Raw genomic sequence first — 24138 nt, 5'->3', positions numbered from 1 at the left:
GCCATCTTGACACTCTGCTAAGTTAACTAACAAAAATTCTGAAAACTAATAGAACTTACTTGTCTGAAAGTCTCCTGTCTTTCTCTTGCATCCAGATACTGAGTAACATTTCCTATGACTCAAACCATGCCATCAGGGACTACCTGCTAGGAAGTATCATTAAAATCACAGCTGTCACTGAAACACCAGCATTTTGCATAGTTATGGAGATAATGAATCACATTAGATATAATTTAAAACTTTTGAACATTTATTTTTCTAAAAATATATATTGTTGAAGCCAAATTCTGATCCCATATGTGTGAAAAAGGTACAATTTGGCTATTGTTTGATAAGGCAGGCTTCTAAACGAGTCAGGTGCCTAAATTATGTAGCTATCTAAACTATCATCATTAATCAGTAAAGTTTTCCCTTAATTGCACGTTTCACAGGTATTCTTTGAAATCTAAATCTATAGCAACTGACAGATTAATTCTTTTTAAAGAAGCATTTTGGTTTTTTTACATTCAATATCTCCTCTCCTAAACGTGTTTTTTCCTCTAGAACATGCACATTAGTAAGTGGTATTGGTAAGTAGGAGTCGTGAGCCTGAATTAGTGTTTTAATTTTTCAGTGCTGTCTCTGTTCACCAATTTTCTATACTGCTAATGCTCAGCTGTTAGTTTCTAATGCACAACTAATGTCCTGGGCCAAATTCTGCTCTCAGTTGCATCAGTATGAATCTGGAATAACTCCACTGAAGTCAGAATCTGACCTACTACGTCAGTGTGAATTAGTCTATTTCTATATACTTTCAATATCAAAGATACTTCACTGTCTTTCAACATCTTGAACATGTACAAACCCCAATATTTTCAAAAGCAAATAAATAGCACCACCAGTGCAAATATAAACAATCTTTGTTGAACTATGAAGTATAAGAGTTTACAGTAACAAAGTACATTAACAGTCAAGACCAGTAGAAAAATAGATGCACAGCGTAAGTTGGATTTCTGTTACATATATAGGAAGTGATCATTTTTATCTTTATGCTTGGGTTGGCAAAATGTTCTGAAAACATACAACAAAATCTAATTTTTATATATTCTTCTGGCCATGAGGTATAAATACAGTTGCTGCCGACATACATTACAGCAACATATATAAACATAATTCCTTAATAAGCTTTCTGCTAAAATTTATTTTCTCTTCTTATAGTTTCCATTTTAAAAGTGCTTAAAATTATAATACAATATATATATAAACAACCCTTCACCGACAGAATGAACACTCAAACAATAAGTGTAAACACAGTATTTTTACTAATAATTTCAATGCCGAACATTTCCTACTGAAGTGAAACTTTACCTTATTATTTTGTTCATGCTGATTAACTCTCTCTCCTTTAAAAAAAAATATCACACATCTGCTGTCACTTTAAGGATGAAGATTACTTTATTCACAATGCTTCCATTAATGTTGAGCCTAATTGTGTTCTTGGATGTGAGTATATATCTCCTACTAATGTGAACGGAAGCTGTGTCTTTGGAGTACATGGTCAATTTTGCTCAGAGACATTAAGGTCCCAAATCACTATTCAAGAATACCATTGACATGGGCCATTGAGGTGAAGAGCCTGAAAATAATGAGACTAAAACAGTATTATAATGAAGGCCCTACACAGGCTTTTCATCATGATTCTCTTATCAATGAACCTCATAGCCTAACTTGGGGATAAATAACAATGGAATCTCAATGGGCTGCATCATGCCAACTCAACTGGAAGCTACTGCGCTCTGAGCCTCTGCTTCAGTGGCCTGGAAGGGAAGGCATCCTTCCCACCAGCTTTGCTGGAGCTTGCATTTACATTTTCTACTATCAATGGGTAAAAATAAACTGTCTAGAATGAAGCTAGGAAGACCTGCTCCCTCAAGATTCTAAAACAAACAAGCTAAGAATTTAGCAAGGGAGAATATGTATACGGGAGTTATATTAGAGGCCTAAGGGCATCAAAAGGTACAAAATTGTCTTTATATGCCTATTCTGTGCGTGCATGCAATATGGCTGCCTCTAACAAGAGGCTATTAAAAAAAGAAGCTATTTTAATCAGAAACATCACAAACACAAACAAGGGAAAAAACTTTTGGTCATGTTGACTTGGGAAGGCTTCACTGAAGAAACTGGGGAAGTTGTCTTGTATTCCTGCAACTGATGATATTACTAATGGGATGTGTGTGCCTAATGCTCTGGACCAGGATATAGCATATTATATACTAAACATTTCAAGAAATGTCCTCCATTATAATTTTTAGGGTATGATCTGCAAACACCTACATGTATAGTTTTACTGAATTCATACATGTGAGTAAAGTTACTCATGTTAGCAGGTTCAGGTTCTAAGGGTCTGAACCGAAGACCAACGAAGTCAACGGAAGTCTTTCCATTCATTGATTTCAAAAGGCTTTGGAACAGGCCTCACATCTAAGGCCAAGCACTTAGAGCCACACTATTTGCTCAGTTAGAGGATTCTTTACTGTTACTGCAGCTCTGAAAATTCCTTTGTCAAGAATACATATATTTATGTTTAACTAAAACTTTACTAACCGCCTTAGTTCTTTTAAGAAGGTCTACGAGGAGAAAATTACATCTTAAAAAAATCTTCTAGAAAGACTAGCTATAAAATTTATATTAAATACTTACTTTTAATTAAACTTCTAAATGAATCTTTCATTGCCATTAAAAACCACTAACTGAAGAGGTGTAAATTTGAACAAAGTTTTTTTCACCTTGGTTATTTTCTTTCCTCTCCCTGACATTAAGTCACATACAGTGACTTTATCTATTTGTTTATTCATATACTTTGACTGAAACCCAACAAGAGTGGGAAGGACTCCCTGCAATCACTTATTTGGAATGAAACACAGTATTGCAAGCCAACCATAACTGTAGCTGTGCCTAATTTTGTCTTGAAGGAGATTTGTAAAAATATTTCTCTGAAGACAAACTTAGTGTTCTTGAGGTGAATTTAAGTCCTTCATAGTTATTTGGCTGAAAATTATTGTTTCTTTGATACACAAATTTCCGTTTCAGATGTTTGCCCAATATGTGACTGAGGCTACCAACAAGCCAACACATTTGTTACAAGGGCACTAAGTGCATTGCAGAAAATCAAGTTCCCATGGAATGCTGAAACTATGACATAAAATCATCAAACAGCTTCACTGCAGAAACAATATTAGTTTTCACATTAAAAAAATAAAGTGTTTGAATTAGACTTTATTGCACCAGCAACTGGCTTTTAAAATATACCCCATTCAAATTAAACATTAAATTAATTATTTTATGAAACAAAATATAAGATCTTTCTTTAAAGTATCACACAGAGATATGATATATGCACCTTAAGTAAGGCTAAGTTTTTGTCACAGATATTTTTGGTAAAAGTCCTGGACAATAAACAAAAATTCACGGAAACCCGTGACCTGTCCCTGACTTTCACTAAAAATATTCCTGACAAAAGTGGTAGGTGGGTTCAGTACCCACCCCTGCTGGGGCTCCCGGATCCCCCACTGCTGCAGTCAGTGGGAGCTCTGGGATCCCCCGCCGCTGTAGGGAGTGGGAGCTGTGAGGTCCCCTCACACCTGGGTCCCTCGCCACCAATCGTGGCTGGGAGATGCAGGGTCCCCAGCCGCTTGTCATGGCTGGGTAGCTGAGGGGAATCCCCACAGCTCCGGGGGGGTCCCTGCTGCTGTGGCTGGGCAGCTTTGGGGAGGTCCCCCGCTGTGCCTGGGCAGCTGCAGGGTGCCCCCACCAGTTCAGGGGCTGCAGGGGAGGGGCTGGGAGCTCCGACCCGGGGCAGAAAATGTCAGAGATCAAAGGAAGTCACAGATTATCGTAGCTTTAACCATAAGAAAAAACAGCCTAAAAGGATGACAAACATCAAATCACAGATGATAGAAAATATAATAATTAGTTGTTTCTTTTTCATTCTGTCTTTTACATGATTGTTTAAAAACATTCAACTAAGATCATGTAGACACTTGAATTCATGGGAAAAGATCACCCTTCGGCTAAGTCAAGGCGTAGACGCTGGAGTCACTTTCAGGCTGTCAAGTGCTGCATGAATCCTGAAGTGTAACCTGGACTCCATGGAGTATTCTTTGTAGTTGTTTCTGCAAACAACAAAATTACTTCATCAGCCAAAAAAACAAAAACAAAACCACCACCATAAAACCCCATCAATCATTTAATTTCTCTGTCCTCTGTTTTCTTCCCTTCGCTTTATATGGTCCTTTTCAACGGCTCTCAGCCCTTTAGAAAAGATGAGTCATGCCCAACATGAAGATGTGAACAAAAAAACCGTATGGAAAAATAGCATATTAGTACACTGCTGTCAGCTGAAAAAAGTGTGGCCAGCCTCAAAACACAGCACTCAAAGGGTCAGTGTAATTGTACAGAAACCAATCCAAAGTACCCAGCAGGGTACAGGAAATGGCATTATGGGGATCCAAAACCTTTTTAGCTAATGGTGAAATTGATCTCTAGGTCTGAAAGGTTTTTAGGAGGCCGCCACTGACATATACAGTACTTCCAATATCATTTAGACACTGTTAACTTTTTTATAAAAATATTAAAGAGCAAGTGCTGCCTCCAGCATACAGACTGAGTGAATGGGCTGTGTTCTGAGAAGATCTGCTCTCTAGCTCCCTGCTCTGGGGGATTCCTGGGGAGTGGGGAAATAGGGGGGAGAAGAGGCAATGGATAGATACATGTAGCCACAGATCCTGTAGCTGTTCCACCCCATCCTCACTCAGCCCATGGACTCTTCCACTGCAACATATAGGGAGGCCCACTAAGCTGTTCTCTATGTCACACAGGAGGTATGGATCACATACACTGGCTCTCCAACTCTCCCTGCCCTTCATGCAGCAAAGCCACACCTTTTACTTTGTCTCGGGCCCTCAGCACCCGTAAAAGTTTGAGTGGGAGGGAGACAGGATTTGCCCTTAATACTGTACCCCATTCAGTGTGGTTCAATTCAGCATACCATGTGTGAAACTTATGGCAGAATAGAAGTACTATATCAAAGAACTGGTACACTTTAAAAATTCAACTCTATTAAAAAACATTTTCTAAGTCTTGAAAATAGAGTTATAATAAATAATTTACCACTTTGCCAAGTTGCAAGTGCAGTTTTGTAGAAAATGTAATGTCACTTCAGCTGAATTTTGTAAAATTATTTCAAAAGAGACAGAGAGGAAGAGTGAGATTCCTTTGTTGCTTGAAGTGCCTCAGTTACTTTGAGTCTTAAAGAGTACACAGAGACAAACATGAACTCTACTTACTTTGCAGTTTCTATATATCTTATTGCTTTCTCTCTCTGGTCCTGCTGTTTGTATAGAAGTCCCAACTCATACAGAGTGAATGGCACCAAATAGTTATCATATTTTATCTGCTTCTCACTAAGAAACCAGAGAGATATGAAAATGGTTAAATATAAAAAACATGTTGTACTGAAGTTATGTGATTATTAATTTAAATGCAGAATATACTCCCACCTAAATTCATATTCGATCACTTGCCTGATTTCCAAAAGTGCTGAGCATTGAATAGCTTTCATTGACTTTGGTGGGAGTTTCAGTATTTTTTAATATCAGGCAAGCACCTAATAATGGTTTTAGAAACCTAACTTTAGGCTTTAGTTTTGAAAACCAAGGCCCTAATGGCTAAAATGTTTTCTGTGGCTTAGTCAAGACAGCATAGATAGTAGATTCCTCCTCATTCAATCTGATAGGCAAGAAGACAACCAATCGTCATATAGGACTAAAATCAGTGGATTGATCCCTCCAACTAGATCAATCCAAAGATCACCAGGGTTCACCAGCAAATTACATCAGTTGAAACACACAGGCAGAAAACTAGAACTTTAGTGGCACAAAATCCTCTTCACATCTGTGACGGGGTGTACTGGCCCCGCACTGGAGTGGAAGGGGTTAAAGCAGCTGCAGTATAAGAGGGAACAGCCTAACTCAGTCTGGGCTGGCCGCCAAGGAGGAAGGATGCACCTTGCTGACTCCAGCCGAGGAGCAGCCAGGATCCCAGACCGCGGGAGCAGGAGATGCCGAGGCCCAGGTACTTGGAGACTGCAATCTCCTGGGGCATCTGCATCTGAGGAGCCCAGAGACTACGACAACTTCAACTGCAGTAGTCATGGTAGGAGGTAGCCCAGGGAGGGACTAGCTAGTGTCCCGGCAGCAGTCGGTGTGTTGCGGGAAAATTCCCTGCTGACTTAGTGGTGAACCCATTTGTCACTACCAGGGCCCTGGGCTGGAATCCAGTTGAGCAGGGAGGGCCCAGGTCATAGAATCATAGAATATCAGGGTGGGAAGGGACCTCAGGAGGTCATCTAGTCCAACCCCCTGCTCAAAGCAGGACCAATTCCCAACTAAATCATCCCAGCCAGGGCTTTGTCAAGCCTGACCTTAAAAACCATTAAGGAAGGAGATTCCACCACCTCCCTAGGTAATCCATTCCAGTGCTTCACCACCCTCCTAGTGAAAGAGTTGTTCCTAATATCCAACCTAAACCTCCCCCACTGCAACTTGAGACCATTAGTCCTTGTTCTGTCATCTGCTACCACTGAGAACAGTCTAGATCCATCCTCTTTGGAACCCCCTTTCAGGTAGTTGAAAGTAGCTATCAAATCCCCCCTCATTCTTCTCTTCTGCAGACTAAACAATCCCAGTTCCCTCGGCCTCTCCTCATAAGTCATGTGCTCCAGCCACCTAATCATTTTTGTTGCCCTCCACTGGACTCTTTCCAATTTTTCCACATCCTTCTTGTAGTGTGGGGCCCAAATCTGGACACAGTACTCCAGATGAGGCCTCACCAATGTCAAATAGAGGGGAATGATCACGTCCCTCGATCTGCTGGCAATGCCCCTACTTATACAGCCCAAAATGCCGCTAGCCTTCTTGGCAACAAGGGCACACTGTCGACTCATATCCAGCTTCTCGTCCACTGTCACCCCTAGGTCCTTTTCTGCAGAACTGCTTCCTAGCCATTCGGTCTCTAGTCTGTAACAGTGAATGGTATTCTTCCTTCCTAAGTGCAGGACTCTGCACTTGTCCTTGTTGAACCTCATCAGGTTTCTTTTGGCCCAATCCTCTAATTTGTCTAGGTCCCTCTGTATCCTATCCCTACCCTCCAGTGTATCTACCACTCTTCTCAGTTTAGTGTCATCTGCAAACTTGCTGAGAGTGCAGTCTACATCATTCTCCAGCTCACTAATGAAGATATTGAACAAAACCGGCCCCAGGACCTACCCTTGGGGCACTCCGCTTGATACTGGCTAGACTAGACATGGAGCCATTGATCACTACCCATTGGGCCCAACGATCTAGCCAGCTTTCTACCCACCTTATCGTCCATTCATCCAGCCCATACTACTTTAACTTGCTGGCAAGAATACTGGGGGAGACCGTATCCAAAGCTTTGCTAAAGTCAAGGAATAACACATCCACTGCTTTCCCCTCATCCACAGAGCCAGTTATCTCCTCATAGAAGGCAATTAGGTTAGTCAGGCATGACTTTCCCTTGGTGAATCCATGCTGACTGTTCCTGATCACTTTCCTCTCCTCTAAGTGCTTCAGAATTGATTCCTTGAGGACCTGCTCCATGATTTTTCCAGGGACTGAGGTGAGGCTGACTGGCCTGTAGTTCCCCGGATCCTCCTCCTTCCCTTTTTTAAAGATGGGCACTACATTAGCCTTTTTCCAGTCATCCGGGACCTCCCCCGATCGCCATGAGTTTTCAAAGATAATGGCCAACGGCTCTGCAATCACATCTGCCAACTCCTTTAGCACCCTCGGATGCAGCGCACCTGGCCCCATGGATTTGTGCTCGTCCAGTTTTTCTAAAGGTCCCCCTACCCGAACACCCTCTTTGGAGGACAGCTCACTGAACCACCTCCCACTGATTCTGGTCATTAGGCCGTGCTTCCTTGCAATCCAGGGGAGTCCTATTGACTCTGGCCGGTAGGCCGTGCTTCCCTGCAGCCAAGGGGAGTTCTACTGACTCTGGCTTGTGGGCCACGCTTCCCTGCAGCCAAGGGGAGTTCTACTGACTCTTGCCATTAGACCGCGCTTCCCTTCAACCAAGGGGAGCCCTACCGACTCTGGCCGGTGGGCCGCTCTTCCCTGCAGTCCAGGGGAATCATATTAGCTTTAATGGCAGACCTGCTCCACCTTTGCCCCGGTGTACTGGCCCTGCGACAACATCTATCTATCAATAACAAAAGGATTCTTATATGACTACTCTATTGCAATACAAGAAGCAGAGAGAACCCTCTATTCCACTGGCTGTCAAAGCTGGCTGACAAAATCATGGCTGGAAGAGCTATTTGGTGTAGTAAACTGGCTAAATCAACTTAAACTGCATACTGCAAACCCTGGACCCAAGGACTGAGCCCTAGAACAATTCTCACCCTATGTTGCAGAAAAGATTAACATTTCACAGGAGAAACTCACTGACAGAAGAAACCTGGAAATGGACCAGATGGCACTGATCACTCCAACAGTTCTGACAAAGCTCAGACTCTGAACAGACAATGAAATACTACAAGCCTAAGGAATATTCCAGATACCCACCAGTGAAACACATAAGTGCCCCTCTATCACAGGTTGGCTGGCCCTTTAGGGGAAGAAGGGCTCAACTTTGTGCATATCATGGAGACTTAATTAGAATGACCTACCCCAGCTGCAGGGGATCAGAAGGATGATTAAATAACAACCTGTGAACTCGGTCTGCGGAGAAGGCCCAGGAGATAGGGCAACAGGAGTTCACCTTCTCTGGGAAGGGTTTGGTAAAGGCAGGATGGAGAGAACCACAGGGAGCAGACCAGGCTCCTGTGAAGGGCCTTAGGATATGACCAGTAAGAAGCAGGGAGATCCCTGAAGGAAGCTGCTGGAGTCCCAAGGGAAGGTAGGCAGTGCAGAAACCTTCTGGGAAGAAGCAGCCTACAAGAACACTGCAGGACCCTGGAGTAAGAGCAGAGAACTTCAGTGTAGCCCAAGAGGGGTAGAAGAATTATTAGTTTGGATATTTATTTCCATTAACAGTTAGATTTTTGTTACCTCAGAAGGGGGCTGACCTTAAGAGGTGACCTGGCTGGTGGGCCGGGCCACAGAAGATGCAGACAGAAACAGGCCAGCACATGGCCAAACAAGTGGTCAATGGGGGCATTAGAGCTGAAGTCTCCTGCAATGCCCCACACTGACGCCAGGGAGTGTAACTGTGCGAGTGCAACTGCTTATATCCTGCTGGTTGGTGAAAGCCAGCAAAGGGCAACTGTGCCCACTATTAATGGAAATCATCAACATTTCCTTACTAAAAAAGGGTTTTGCATTCACCAAAAATGCATTTATTGAAACAATAGAAGAAACTCGAGATTTAATCCCTCAAACCCTTTTAAAGTATCTCTTGGGAGGAGAGGTTAATGGTCTCCTGGCAAGGTTGTACAACCACTTGATAACGTATTGATCCATTTCTGGGAGGAAAAAATTGGGGTACCTCTTCCTCAGAGTCCAAAGCTGCCTTGAGAAAATCCTCTTTCCCTGTCTCTCCCTTGATGGGGCGTGGTTTTGCTTTTCACAGCCCGGGAGTCCATCTCAGCTATTCTCTAACACACCACCAGTCTTATAGGGCCCTATTAGGCCAAAAGTCTTTCCAACTCTTCTGCAAGAGTTGCCCCCCCCCCCCCCCTTGAACAGAAGGTCCTGTTTGTTTGCTGGATTAGAAAGAAGGCCCAGAGTCAGTCCAAGATCACCTTTTTATACCAAAACCCCTTTCTTTGTCTCTTAGTCGCTAGAAAACCCAGCTTGAACCAGTATATGCAAACCATTCTACCAATATCGATCTTTTCCTGCAGAAAATTATTTTATTTCAATGAAATCCCATTTTCCAAAGGGAAACTGTTTTAAGTTTTTCAACCAGTCCTAGTCCTAAATCCTGACAGTGTGCCACAAACACTGTACCCAAGAGAGAATTTTAAAAGCTACATTCCTTGAAATTGGTTACAGCATAGAGACAATTACAGTATGCCTTACATACTCTGTCTGTATTCTGCGATATGGGAGCAGAAGGTTAGATGTGACAGAGAAAGGTGGCAGAGATATTAGAAGCAAACTTATTCTTTCTTCCTTTGAAAAATAATCACATTTAAGAATTATCATTTGATCTTTGGTCTTTATTAATTAGAACTGAACAACAAAGATATTTTCTATTTCTGCAAGTATATGTGGGTTTTCAAAACTACTCTTCTACTGCATGATAAAACTCTTTGGGTGAAATCTCTCCATCCCACACACCCTCCTTGAGGAATTCTATTTCATGCAGGAAATTACATGAATTTTCTGAAGAGACAGAACTGACTCATCTCCCCAAGTAGTAAGTAGGTCATGGAGTCACAAGTGTAGCCACTCCATAGCTTCAGCCAGTGCTCCTCCATGCCCTTTTGGGGAGCATTTGGACACTAGATCTGCATAAGAGGAACCTTTGTAGGCACTCACTGGCTTGTCTTCAACTGCCCTATCTATGCTGGCCTATTCAGGACCTACACAGAGCCCACATCCATCCCACACAAGGGGTGAAGTGGATCGCAGCAGAGTTTAAGTGGGGTAAAAGCCCTTGTGTGGGCCCTGTACATGTGGGTGAATTTCATCCTGAGGCCTTTTAGATGAGGTAATAAAGTAATTAATGTAGTTTATAAGATGATCTGATATCCTGTTGGACTTCTCATTCTTCTGGTTATTATTTGCATTACAGTAGAGTCAGTCCATAGGCACTTAACAAGAATTAGTGCCACATGTTCTGGGTACTGTACCAATATGTACCAAGGGGCATGCAATCTAGCCCAATGACAACACACAAAAGGTGAAAGGAACAGACAAATGGCTAAGGGATGTGAGGGAGCAGATGAGGTAACAGTAATATGAGCCTGTTATACATAATCAGCACTAACAGTTCCCCACCTGCCTAGCCTTGTGGAAAGAGATAACACTGTTTTAAAAGCCTATTTCTATTCCACAAATTTATTTTTGAGTTTTATTGTTATTTGAAACTCTAACTGAATTTGCAGTTAGCACTTGTGCATTTGCATTCACTGGGCTAAATTCAGCTATTGGTGTAAATGAGTATAACTCCATTGGATTTGACTGGGGTTTTGTCTTCCTACACCAGGAATTAGAGATATTCTGTAGATTAAGATTTCTTAAATTAAAGTTGCTACCACTTTCACCAGCAAAATTAAGAATCTAATGTTTTCTTCATTTTACTAACTACTAAGAATGTCAGCTCAACGCTTATCCAGACAGATTTTCTTCATTTAGAAGATTAACAAATCAACTGTTTATCATTTATTACTACTAGCTCATCAGTATTTTATTGTTAACAGTATATAAAGCTAAAATATAAGGTTACTATAGCTTTATTTTATTTTTTTACCTTTGGATAACTTGATTAAAACACAGTTCAGCTTGCAAGAGTCTTCCTAGGTGTTTCAAACAAAGGCCTTTTAGTAACTGCAGCAAGCACAAATCATCTATAAAATATTCAGTGCGACCTTTAAAACAAAAACACAGACAAATTTCAGAGATATACATGGAAATAGAAAGAAAAAGGCTAAAGGGATTAGCAGTAAGGGATATGGCCATACTTCAAAAGTTTTGCCTATCAAATTTTGCAGCCACACAAGAACATACATAATTCGCTATACAAATTTTGAAGAGTGCCTAAAGAATTTGAAGAGCAAATTCCAAACACATCAATACACTGATTCTGGAAAATAAGAAATCAAAACAGTGGACCTGGTTCTCCACTGTCCTCCATATTATGAAGTCATTTAAACCTATGCAAAGTAAACACAAACTCTTATCTAATCAAAATGGAAGCATTTTACACACACTTTATACTAGGTACAAGAAACTGTAGAATCAGCCCCACTGTTAATAAGTCTGAAACTCTGCACACACAGCAAGTTACTATGCAGAAATCCAAGGTACCGATCTATTGAACAGCAAGCTGGTGCACTGTAATGTACCATGTGAACACTGCTACGGTGCAGTGAAAGTCCATGGGTGCGGCCTAACATAGAATCACAGGACTGGAAGGGATCTCGAGAAGTCATCTAGTCCAGTCCCCTGCACTCATGGCAGGATTAAGTATTATCTAGACAATCTCTGACAGGTGTTCGTCCAACCTGCTCTTAAAAATCTTCAATAATGGAGATTCCACAAGGCCCCTAAGCAATTTATTCCAGTGCTTAACCACCCTGACAGTTAGGAATTTTTGCCTAATGTCCAATCTTAACTGCCCTTGCTGCAATTTAAGCCCATTGCTTCTTGTCCTATCCTCAGAGGTTAAGGAGAACAATGTTTCTCCCCCCTCTTTGTAACAACCTTTTATGTATTTGAAAACTGTTATCATGTCCCTCCTTGGTCTTCTCTTCTCCAGACTGAAAAAAAACCAATTGTTTCAATCTTCCCTCATAGGTCATGTTTTCTAGACCTTTAATCATTTTGTTGCTCTTCTCTGGACTCTCTCCAATTTGTCCATATTTTTCCTGACATGTGGCGCCTAGAACTGGATACAATACTCCATTTGATGCCTAATCAGCACTGAGTAAAGAGGAAGAATTACTTTTTATATTTTGCTTACAATACTCCTGCTAATACATCCCAGAATGTTTCAGGTTTTTTGCAACAGTGTTACACTGTTGACTCATATGTAGCTTGTGATCCACTATGACCCCCAGATCCCTTTCTGCAATACTCTTTCCTAGGCAGCCATATCCCATTTTGTATGTGTGCAATTGATTGTTCCTTCCTAAGTGGAGTACTTTGCATTTGTCCTTATTGAATTTCATCCTATTTACTTCAGACCATTTCTCCAGTTCGTTCATATCATTTTAAATGTTAATCTTATCCTCCAAAGCACCTGTAATTCCTCCCAGCTTGGTATTGTCTGCAAACTTTATAAGAGTACTCTTTATGCCATTATCAAAAGCATTAAGATATTAAACAGAACCAGACCCAGAACTGATCCCTGTGAGACCATATTAGATATACCCTTCCAGTTTGACTGTGAACCTATACTCTGTGGGAAAGGTTTTCTAGTCAGTTATGCACCCACCTTATAGTAGTTCCATCTAGGGTGTATTTCTTTGGTTTGTTTATGAGAAGGTCATGTGAGACAGTATCAAAAGCCTTACTAAAGTCAAGGTAAAGTTAAGATCTACCACTTTCCTCCTCTCCATAAGGCTTGTTTCCCTATCAAAGAAAGCTATTAAGTTGGTTTGTCATGATTTGTTCTTGACAAATCCACGTTAACTGTTACTTATCACCTTATTATCTTCCAGGTGTTTGCAAACTGATTGCTTAATTATTTGCTCCATTATCTTTCTGGGTACTGAAGTTAAGATGACAGGTCTGTAATTCTCCAAGTTGTTCTCATTTCCCTCTTTTATAGATTGGCACTATATTTGCCCTTTTCTAGTCCTCTGGAATCTCTCCCATCTTCCATGACTTTTCAAAGATAATCGCTAATGGCTCAGATATCTTCTCAGTCAACTTCTTGAGTATTCTAGGATGTATTTAATCAGGCCTTGGTGACTTGAAGACCTCTAACTTGTCTAAGTAATTTTTAACTTGTTCTTTCCCTATTTTAGCCTCTGATCCTACCTCGTTTTCACTGGCATTCACTATGTTAGACGACCAATAGCTATTAACCTTTTTGGTGAAAACTGAAACATACTACTACTTCAAAGCACAGCACGCTATGCTAAGCCACACTCCAGGACATTCACTGTGCTATAGTTGTGTCCACATGAGATGGTACTGTGTGGCAAGCTGGTGTCCTGTAGATTCACACCCTGGCTTGCTGTGCAGTAAGTCACCACGTGGATAAGTTTTTTCTTAAAATCTCCCATCATTCCAAACTATTGGTGCAACTCTACCAGAGCCAACAACAGAAGTGTTTGTGTATATTGGCTGCCATTCTTTTTACCACCCTCTCCTCTAGAACTCGAAGCAGGGTGAGAAGGTATGGTAGTTAAAATGCTGGAAGTCATTAGTGCTCCCACCATTATCACCACTGGAGGAGCTGCATTAGCAGAGTTCCAACATAAAGTGAATTTAACAAAGAAGATTTATGCAAACACAGTGTCTGTGCAACAGGACCAAAGACATCACATAAAGGAGTTTTGTGAAGAGTTTCAGAAGTAAAGTAATAACAAGTGCAGTCCCCTTTCTTGTTGTGTTGGCTTATAATATTTGTTGGCTGCAGTGAAGAAAAGGAAAGAAAACACACATATGGACAAACAGATGGCTGCACATACATTAATGATTCAGGAAGCAAAACACACTCCTTTCAGATCATCTTGTTTACAACTAATTACCAATTCTCTGAGGTTACATCAATTTTTTAAAAATGGTCTGCCAAATAAAACTATACAAACAGTTCTGAAAACATGGAACACAAAAGCAACTTGAAATATTTTTCGCTGTCTTTAAGATTTTTTCTGTCTGCTTTTAAATATTAGTTTTGATCCCTTTATATAATGATGCAAAGGTCCATGATTTTCCCTAGTAGGTACATGTAGGTGAGGTGAGATGGCTATTTTGCATTTCTTTGTAAAACTGAGCAGTGATCAAATGTCAAAATCAGGTCAATGTCTCCTATAGGGATTGATTTCTTGTAGTTGCTGGAGGCAGATATTGACCACTGACAGTCTTCACTGTTTTCTATTTCCTGAGATTTTCTCCCAGACATAAAAACTAGTAAGTCAAAGTGCTACCATTATAACAGCACCTGAAGATTACATGAAGTTAATACTGACAGTCTGGCAATAAATGGTAGACCGAATCTTCTTGCAGTCTGACAGTATCTACGTGAATTCTATTCTGAGTATATTATAAAGTTGCAAGACCATCACCCAAAATATTTCAAATTTTCTTTTAAATTATGAATACATTATTTTCATTTGGGAAAGAATAAACAGGAATGATGGTGAACTGGTAGAATGTCTCTGCAAGCCATTTCAGAACTTCAGAAATTATATTTTCTTTTTCTCAGTCTGCTCCTTCCTATGAATTTTAGTAAAGTTTTGTTGTACAAACAGAACTGCATACAAATACCCAAATAAAACTTTTATATGTGTTCATGAAACAAAGTACCATGACAGACCAATTATGCTTTTCTTTTCAAGAGACACATTCTCTAATTCAGTTGATTATGAGGGACACATCTTGTCTTATAGCTTAGTGTCCAGGTCTGGATAGTGAACAAAAAATTGTACAAAAGAACTCTTCATATTAACATCATTTTATCTGCAAATGTCGGTCTTAAATGTATTTGCATTTTGGTTGTAAAGTGGCATGCAACAGTAAATAAATCACTGAAGATCTGAGTGGTGCAAGACTGATTTGGCAGAAGATGAACATTTTGACAATGGATGAAAGCGTAACACTGGGCCACATTCAGACTGGGTGTAAGCAAGTCAAAATGGCTGAATACTTTTACTAGATTTTATTGTTAAAACTTACTAAGCATGTTTTTAATCTTTAAATTTATATAATTTAATTTAAATTTAATAGTTATATTAATTTCCTAATTGTTACAAATTATGAACTTTAATGTCACACTAGCAGATTCATGGAATGTGTCCCAGTTGTCTACAATATGCAAAGAGTTCTATTATCCACTGAATGATTCAGGTGACTGTACAGATAAAACAATCCAGGCTACCTGTGTGATTTGCCTGCTTGTCCTTCACCCCATCCCTTATTGGTCAGAGCACTACTGAGAGCTAGATGCTAACCCTTGCCTTTCACCTGCACAACTCTTACTTCATAGATAACATCCTAGGCTGAGCCAAGACAAGAGGTAAAGAGTGTCATGCTAAGTGTTCCCAGGAGAAAGAGAAGAGACTGAGGCATAATGTTATAAAGTAAGCAATACAGGAGGCAGTTTACATGGAGAGAAGACTCAGCACAGGGAAGGAACACCTCAGCTCAGGGAGGGAAAGACATTTTAAAATAATAACACTCCCTGCCGTGAAGCAGCGAGCCACCTGCCCACCAGGCCTTCCCAGCCGACCCAGAGCCGGTCGCGGCGCACCGCCTCGGTGGAAATGGCAGTTTACATGGAGAGAAGACTCAGCACAGGGAAGGAACACCTCAGCTCAGGGAGGGAAAGACATTTTAAAATAATAAGATGCAATTAAAAAAACCCACAAAAATTGGCAGGACGACTCAAGGGCAGGTGTAAGACTTGAAATTTCTTTTAAATCTTTGTTTAATTGTATATTTCAAGGTGACAAGATCCCTTTATACACTAACATGCAGTCTACATTTCAAATGTCGGCAAGTCATAACTGGAGACTCTGGAGTCACAGCTCTAAAAGGCTTCAGGGAAGCAAAAAATAAAATTATAGTTTCATATGTGCCGTGCTAAATCTGAAAGGTTTATGGTATAATTCCAAATTTTAGGGCTTTATGTCAGTAAAAGAAAAAACAGAGCACAGAATCATAGAAAAGTAGAGCCGAAAGGGACCTTGAGAAGTCATCCTGTCCAGCCCCTTGTGCTGAGGCAGGACCAAGTAAACCTAGACCATTCCTTGCTGTATGCAGTGTATTTGTAGCTGTGATAGTCCCAGATATTACAGAGACAAGGTGGGTAAGGTAATATATTTTATTGGACCAACTGGTGAGAGAGAGAAGTGTTTGCGCTTACACAGAGCTTTTCTTCAGGTCTGGGAAATGTACTCCGAGTGCCATACCAAAATACAAGGTGGAACAGATCGTTTAGTAGAAGTTAACACGTATTTCAAGGGACCATTCAAGGTTAAGTGGCCCGTTAACACCCCTGTTAATCCAGTGTCTCTGTTCAGTCCATGTTTTTTAATGTCTAGCAAAGTTATGAATTTAAGCTCCCAGACTCATCACCTGTGGGTGAACACTTTTCACAAAGCAATCATTCTATATCAGTCCTCATCCTCAAAGGAAACCTGCACAACACTTTCAAAAGACAAGCCTGTGAGCTTAAATTCATAACTTTATTAGACACTAAAAACCATTGACTGCAGAAAGACACTGGATTTACTGGTTATTATAACAATCTATAACTCACTAACAACCACCCCAGCTGCCTTTCCTTCCTATGACTGGAGGGGTGTTAACAGGCCACTTCACCTTGAATGGTCCCTCGGAATATGTGCTACAATCTGGTTCACCTTGTATTTAGCTGTGACTCTCTGAGTACTTTTCCCAGATCTGAAGAAGAGCTCTGTAAGCCTGAAAACTTGTCTCTCTCACCAACAGAAGTTGGTCCAATAAAAGATATTTCGTCCCGCACCTTGTCTCTCTATTGTAGACCAGCCCTGACAGATGTTTGTCCAACCTGTTCTTAAGGGATGCCAGAACCTCCTTTGGAAGCTTATTTCAGTGCTTAACTATGCTTATCGTTAGAAAGATTTTCCTAATAAATAACCTAAATTTCCCTTGCTGCAGTTTAAGCCCATTACTTCTTGTCCTACTGTCAATGGACTTGGAAAACAATAGATCACAGTCCTCTTTAAATCAGCCCCTAACTTATTTGAAGATTGTTATTAGGTCCCCCCTTAATCTTCTTTTCTTAAGACTAAACATGCCCAGTTTTTTCATCCTTTCCCCACAGATCAGGTTTTCTAAACCTGTTGTTATTTTTATTGCTCTCCTCTGGCCTCTTACCAATTTATACACATCTTTCCTAAAGTATGGTGCCCAGAATAGGATATAGTACTCCAGCTGAGGCCTCACCAGTGCCAAGTAGAGCAGAACAATTACCTCCTGTGTCTTACATACTACACTCCAGTAAATGCACCCTAGAATATTAGCCTTTTTTTTGCAATTGCATCACACTGTTGACTCATTCAGATTGTGATCCACTAAACTACCAAGATCCTTTTCAGCAATACTACCACTTAGCTAGTTATTCCACATTTTGTAGTTGTGCATTTCATTTTTCCTTCCTAAGTGTAATACTTTGTATTTGTCTTTATTGACTTTCATCTTGTTGATTTCAGACCAGAGCTCCAATTTGTTAAGGTCATTTTGAATTCTAATGCTGTCCTCCAAAGTGCTCGCAACCTCTCCCAGCTTGGTGTCATCTGCAAATTTTCAGAAACATACTCTCCACTCCATTATCCAAGTCATTGATGAAAATATAGAATACATCCGTATACAGGACTGATCCTTATGGGACCCCACTAGATACATCCTCCCAGTTTGAGAGCAAACCGTTGATAATTATTCTTTCAGTATAGTCTTTCACCAAGTTTTGCACCCACCTTACAGTAATTCCATCTAGACCACATTTTCCTAATTTGCTTATGAGACTGTCATGTGGGACTGCATGAAAAGGCCTACTAAAATGAAGATATATCACGTCTACTGCTTTCCCCATATCTTTAACCCTATCAAAGAAGAAATTAGATTGGGTTGGGCATGATTTGTTCTTGAGAAATGCATGCCAGCTAACCCTATTATCCTCTAGGTGTTTACACATTTAAAGTTTAATCATTTGTTCGAGTATCTTTCCAGGTATCAAAGTTAGGCTGACTGTTCTATAATTCGCCAGGTCCTCTTGTTCCCCTTTTTAAAGATAGGTACTAAGTTTGCCCTTCTCTAGTCCTCTGAGACCTCACCTGTTCTCCATGAGTTCTCAAAGATAATTGCTAATGGTGGTGAGATTGCTTCAGCTATTTCTTAACTACCCTAAGATGAATTTCATCAGGCCCTACCTATTTGAATACATCTAACTTATTTAAATATTCTTTAATCTGTTCTTTCCCTATTTTGGCTTCCATTACTTCCCCTTGCTGTTAATATTAATTGTGTTGAATATCTGGTCACCATTAACCCTTTTAGAAAAGACTGAAACAAAATAAGCATTAAGCACCTCAGCCTTATTGATCATCAGTAATTATCTCTCCTTCCCCACTAGATAACTTACATTTTCCCATGTCTTTCTCTTGCTGTTAATGTATTTAAAGAACCTCCTCTAATTGCATTTTATGTCCCTTGCTAGATATAACTCATTTTGTGCCTTAGTCTTTCTGATTTTGTCCTTACATATTTGTGCTATTTATTTGTACTCTTGTTTAGCAATTTGTTCATGTTTCCACTTTTTGTGGGATTCCTTTTTGATTTTCAGGTCATTAAAATGTGCCTGATGGAGCCATATTCTTCCTATTTTTCTTTCGCATTGGGAGAGTCTGTACTTGTACATTTAATATTGTCTCCTCTAGAAACTGCCAGCTGTCCTGAACTCCTTTATCCCTTAGATTTTCTTCCCATGGGACTTATATAACACTTCTTTAAGTTTGTTAAAGTCTGCTTTTTGAAGTCTATTGTCCTTATTCTGTTGCTCTCACTTCTTCCTTTCCTTAGAATCATGAAATCAATAATTTCAGGATCACTTTCACCCAAATTGCCTTCCACCTTCAGATTTACAACCATGGTGATGGTACTTCCTCCACTCCATTAGAGTTATTTTGTTGACAATAGAGTATGATATTTAGGGACGGAAACTAGAAAAAAAATCAACTTTCAGGCAGAAAGTCAATGCTTTACTTTGGTTAAACTCAGAGGGGGGGGCAGGCATGTTTGGGTTTGCTTTGTCTGAAAGAAGTATTTAGAGATGGGATAGTGGGCTTGCCTTTAATATTGGTTTCTGACCTGCTGTACATGGATTTTTGTTTGGGTGTCTTTTCTCTATTCATTAGAGATTAAAATCTAATAAGAAGAGGTGGTATAATTTCCATTATTATTGATACCATTATTTAAATTATAATTAGAATTTGGGTTCACATGCTGTCTACTTACCTCTTTGTTTTTCTTTTCTACCCAGGACCGTCCATTCCTTCCATTTCCTGCTTTCAGACTGTTTTGCCATCTCTCCCTGGTTCTTACCTGTAGCCCAGAATTCAAAGGACTGTTTATAGTTCTCCAGGTTGGGGCTTCAGTGCTTTTGGCCGCTTTACTGAAGCCTTGGCCTGGCTGGAATTTTATAACTTGAGGTGAGATATTCTGGCATTATTTTTTTAAATGTAGGAGATTTTATTACTAGCAGCAATTAGAAATGGGCTTATACCATAACTGAGGATCCTGAACACCTCTGAACTCTGAGGGTTTTAAGGTCCAGGTCCAAACTTTGTGACCTTATGTCTTTGTCTAATAATATTATTAGTTAGCACTTTCTATAGTGTTTTATATTTTCAAAACACTGTGCACACATTAACTAATGATATATTACTTAATCACAGACATTTTTACCTGGAGGTGGAGGGGGGGATTTCTATTATAAATTACTGGGAAAAGTGTGGTTAAAATCTTTGTATTAAATAAGAATTTTTTAAAATAGAACATTAATGAAGAAATAAACAAACTTTTTATTTGTTTGAGTAGCTAAGGTTCATGAGAAAACTGATGTGGGGTAATTATATTCTCCATACAATTCATTTTAACACTAGAACTCAATAGAGAGCTGTACTGCTGAGGCAAAACAGCAACGGGTGAAGCTGTGTTGCTTGCCTAACAGGCAGAAGCATCCATCGGAGGAAACCTGAGTCAGAGAGTGTAAATACAGCCATTAACTTTTGAAGTGCATGTGTTATTTTTATATGCCTTTCTTTTCATCTTATATAATTATTATTAATTTACGAACCAGCTGTTTGAGTCTGAAAGTATTTATTTGAATAGTCACACTTCCAAGAGCCACAAACTCTCTCTACAGTCAATAGCTAAATTTTATTGTCTTTTAGTACTCATAGCAGTACTGCTAATTTTATCTTTCTTGTGGGTGTGGTAGGTAAATCCATTGATATTGCTGTCATTTACTGTTAGTCAAGAAGTTCCACTCATCATCAGTCAGTGTCCTCCACAATGCAGTTACACTATGGAAGAATGTCTTGAATGAGAGCTAAATATTTTTAGACTTTTCCAGGAAGATCAATTTGGTTCCTTTTCTAGAGATCACTCCTCAGAGATAGAATTCTCTCTCTGAGACCCAACAACATCTTACCAAAATATACCCAAGTTCCTTAGTTTTCCATGCTCTCCTTTTGCAGCCAACCTGATTTTGAAAGACATTTTAGAAGTACCGGTAAGTAAAGATACTACTACGAACCATAATTACAGCAAATATTACATTCCATGAGATCAGCCGGGGAGTTTATATCCAGAGCCAGTTCTTTCCTTGCAAGACACGTTAACATGGTACAAAAAACTTAACTGACAAAGTTTCTGAATAGCTTTTTACATTCTTACCCTAAATGACTACTTACTAGTTTGATTCTGTAAAGCAGTTTCTTCTTTCTCAATTGTTATCAGTAAACTTTCTGTGAGGTCAGCCCGTTTGCCTATGATTGCAAATCCATTCCAGACATACATCATTTCCTGCCAAAAGAAACAAGAACAACCCCTTGGATCAATATCTACATTTAACCAGCAGTATAATTTGGATGGCTGCTAATTATGTCTTTTCCAGCATACACTATACACTATATATGATTGTAAAGTTAATAAGTGCCAGAATTAAGGTTTCCTGGCCACCTCGTAAATATGGAAAAATAGTACGTGATCATGTAATTAAAGACGATCATAATGCATACGCACAAGAGAGACAAATTAAGGTTGCACAGGCAACATTAATTCTGGCATTTCCTAAGTTATGAGTGCTTGACATTGCAACCTTAACAATGTTATTTTAACATAGTTCCTAGATTTTTTTTTTAAAAGCAAACTAAAAACCTAGGAATGCCATCATTTGATTCACCATGCAGATTTCCCCTCAATCTGGCCCTTGTTCCCTCTGTATTTGAATCAGTCAGCTTCCTCCTCCACAGTGACTGGGTGCCAGCAAAGGGTCACTGAGAGCGAGTGTCTGTGCTCTCAGTTTCAGTGATCAGCCTGGGGCAGTTATGTGGGGATGGAACAAGCTCAATCCAGTCAGACATGGAAGCTGTGAGGGGTTACCCAGTGAGGGTGGAATCTTCAGAGATTTTAGCTGCTGAATTCTAAGACATCACTACTGAGCATATTTGAACTGAGATTTTTCAAAGGTTTATAATTTGGCTAGTTTTTGCTGGATTTTCACATGGATGGCAATGGCCACCTCCACAGCCAAATTTGAAATCCTTGCTCCATATCATGATGGTGCTAAAGTTTCTCAAGAGAAAAGGTAACCAGAATTCTTTTAACACTGCAAAACAACATATTTTCCCTGAAAATTTGTTCTTTTTCCTATTTGATATAAGTACTTATTTTGTTATTTAATCTGAACTGAAAGAAGGCAGCTTTCAATACCAGGGCAGGTAGTATAAGCTTCACTGGCTGAGCACCATTATAGCGTCGAGCTTTCCTCACTGCTAACTTTTCTGTTGGGATAGATTTTCCTGCAATTCTTTGTCTTAGACCATCCACTTGTCTGTATGGGGAAAAAATAGATAATAAACAAGGTAATAATTATAACGTTTCTCTATTTATAAAATAGAAACACTCTAATTCAAGACATGAAGTAGTTTCTATTCCTAAGATCCCTTGTTTCCTGTGCCTTTTACAAGTGGTTCCCAGCCAATGATCAGGATTAGTATGGTAAAAGCCTCTCACCTAGAAAGCAACATCATCATCAACAACAACAACAAAAAGTTGTAAAACATATAAATTAAACAAACATATATGTAAGTGAAAATGCAAAAACAAGGGAGTTAATCACTTCATTTAATCTTTAGTTGACGTTTACTTCTTTTCACTAGATTTAATACAAAAGTTAGCCAAAGTTATAAGCTTAAACCTTTACACCAAGTTTAACATCACTTAACCAATAGATGCTGGCTAAACGTTTGCTAATATCATCCCAATTAAGCAGCTGTCATTGGTATTTACTATGTTTGAGAAAAATCAGTTCCTCAAAAGGTGTTCCAGTTAAACTGATTTCCCAAATAAATGAATCCCAATTAAGCCCATCATAATATATTAGCCCAGAGCCTCAGCCTTTTGTCACTGGTTCTCTAGGCCTTCCACACCTTAACAATGAACATCCATGCAGGACCGCAGTATGGCACTCAGTGTTGCTATATATGCCCAGCTGCTCTACCCATTTTAGTAAGAATATAAAAGTTTACCTGAACAAAGACACAATATCTTCTCCAGTTGTTTTCACATCCTCATCTGGAAGCATACACAAAATTGCAGCTTTCTGGAATACATATATTGCCTACCCAAAACAAACAAATCCCACCACAACATTATATTAGTATCTGATTTACAATATTAGATCAGAGCATTGGTTTATCGAGCATGGCATCCTTTCAGCAGCAGTGAGGCAGGTGAACAATTGTAAACACCCTCCCTCCCCGCACCAGGTTTCCTTTTTCTTGTGATTTATACCAAATTCCATTTTTATCAAATTCATCAACTATTAACATTGACAAATTAAAATAAACTTTTTTGAGAGAGTTTATTCTTCCAAATATCTAGATTAATTTATTATGTATTAAGTTGAAGAGAAAAGCCTCACTCCAGAGATGACAGACCAGCCTATTCCATGGTTTGGGGGTGTTTTGATTCAAGGCTTTTGTTAGGCCCATCTCTAAACATACCATCATGAACCCATATCCTAGCAGGTTGTCTGTCTAAGGAACTTCACTGGAAAGAGCTTCCTATTTTAAGCTCATTGAAGCTGACTAGCTGTTCAGATGTATTATTTGATTAACTTTTTAGTAACTTTTAAAATAGGAGTTTAATCAACTAACTTTTGTTCTTGTACATTAGATCTTGATTAAATTAATCCAGTGAACTTTGTTTTTCCCTCTCTCCTCCTCTTTTTTTTTGGGCTCTGGTGAACATCTGAATGTATATGGTGTTGAAATTCACAAACTCGTTGTTTACTAGTTTACTTCAAATTTGAGAGCAAAATTCTACTTCCATCACAGACTGAACCTACATTTTTAAGGCCAATATTCTTTTGTTTATGGATTTAAATTGGGCTCATTATGGAAACTGAAATGCACCCTTAACTACGGAGTGGCTACTGCCATATCATCATAATGTCCACCTGCCCATT

At 39.6% G+C, this 24138-nt stretch overlaps 1 protein-coding gene across 4 annotated transcripts in view; it reads right to left on the bottom strand.

Annotated features, from left to right (window-relative positions):
• Window positions 1-881: 881 nt before the first annotated feature.
• Window positions 882-24138, bottom strand: part of TTC39B (tetratricopeptide repeat domain 39B) — a 122356-nt gene continuing 99099 nt past the window's right edge. For 3 of the 4 annotated variants that reach the window (XM_065549502.1, XM_065549500.1, XM_065549501.1), the window contains 7 exons: window positions 23198-23289; window positions 22380-22500; window positions 21359-21470; window positions 19899-19985; window positions 11482-11599; window positions 5325-5441; window positions 3910-4151 (listed from right to left, as the gene is read on the bottom strand). In XM_065549502.1, the coding sequence (XP_065405574.1) occupies window positions 4055-4151; window positions 5325-5441; window positions 11482-11599; window positions 19899-19985; window positions 21359-21470; window positions 22380-22500; window positions 23198-23289 (744 nt within the window). In that variant the 3' untranslated portion in view covers window positions 3910-4054. Of the gene's footprint in view, window positions 4152-5324; window positions 5442-11481; window positions 11600-19898; window positions 19986-21358; window positions 21471-22379; window positions 22501-23197; window positions 23290-24138 lie in introns of all 4 variants that reach the window. The other variant, XM_005295156.5, reaches the window with a different exon arrangement.

This window comes from Chrysemys picta, chromosome 6 (assembly GCF_011386835.1).
Source record: "Chrysemys picta bellii isolate R12L10 chromosome 6, ASM1138683v2, whole genome shotgun sequence".
NCBI classification, from domain to species: Eukaryota; Metazoa; Chordata; order Testudines; family Emydidae; genus Chrysemys; species Chrysemys picta.
Note: the sequence above shows the minus strand (reverse complement) of the source record. Positions and strands in the feature narration are given on the sequence as shown.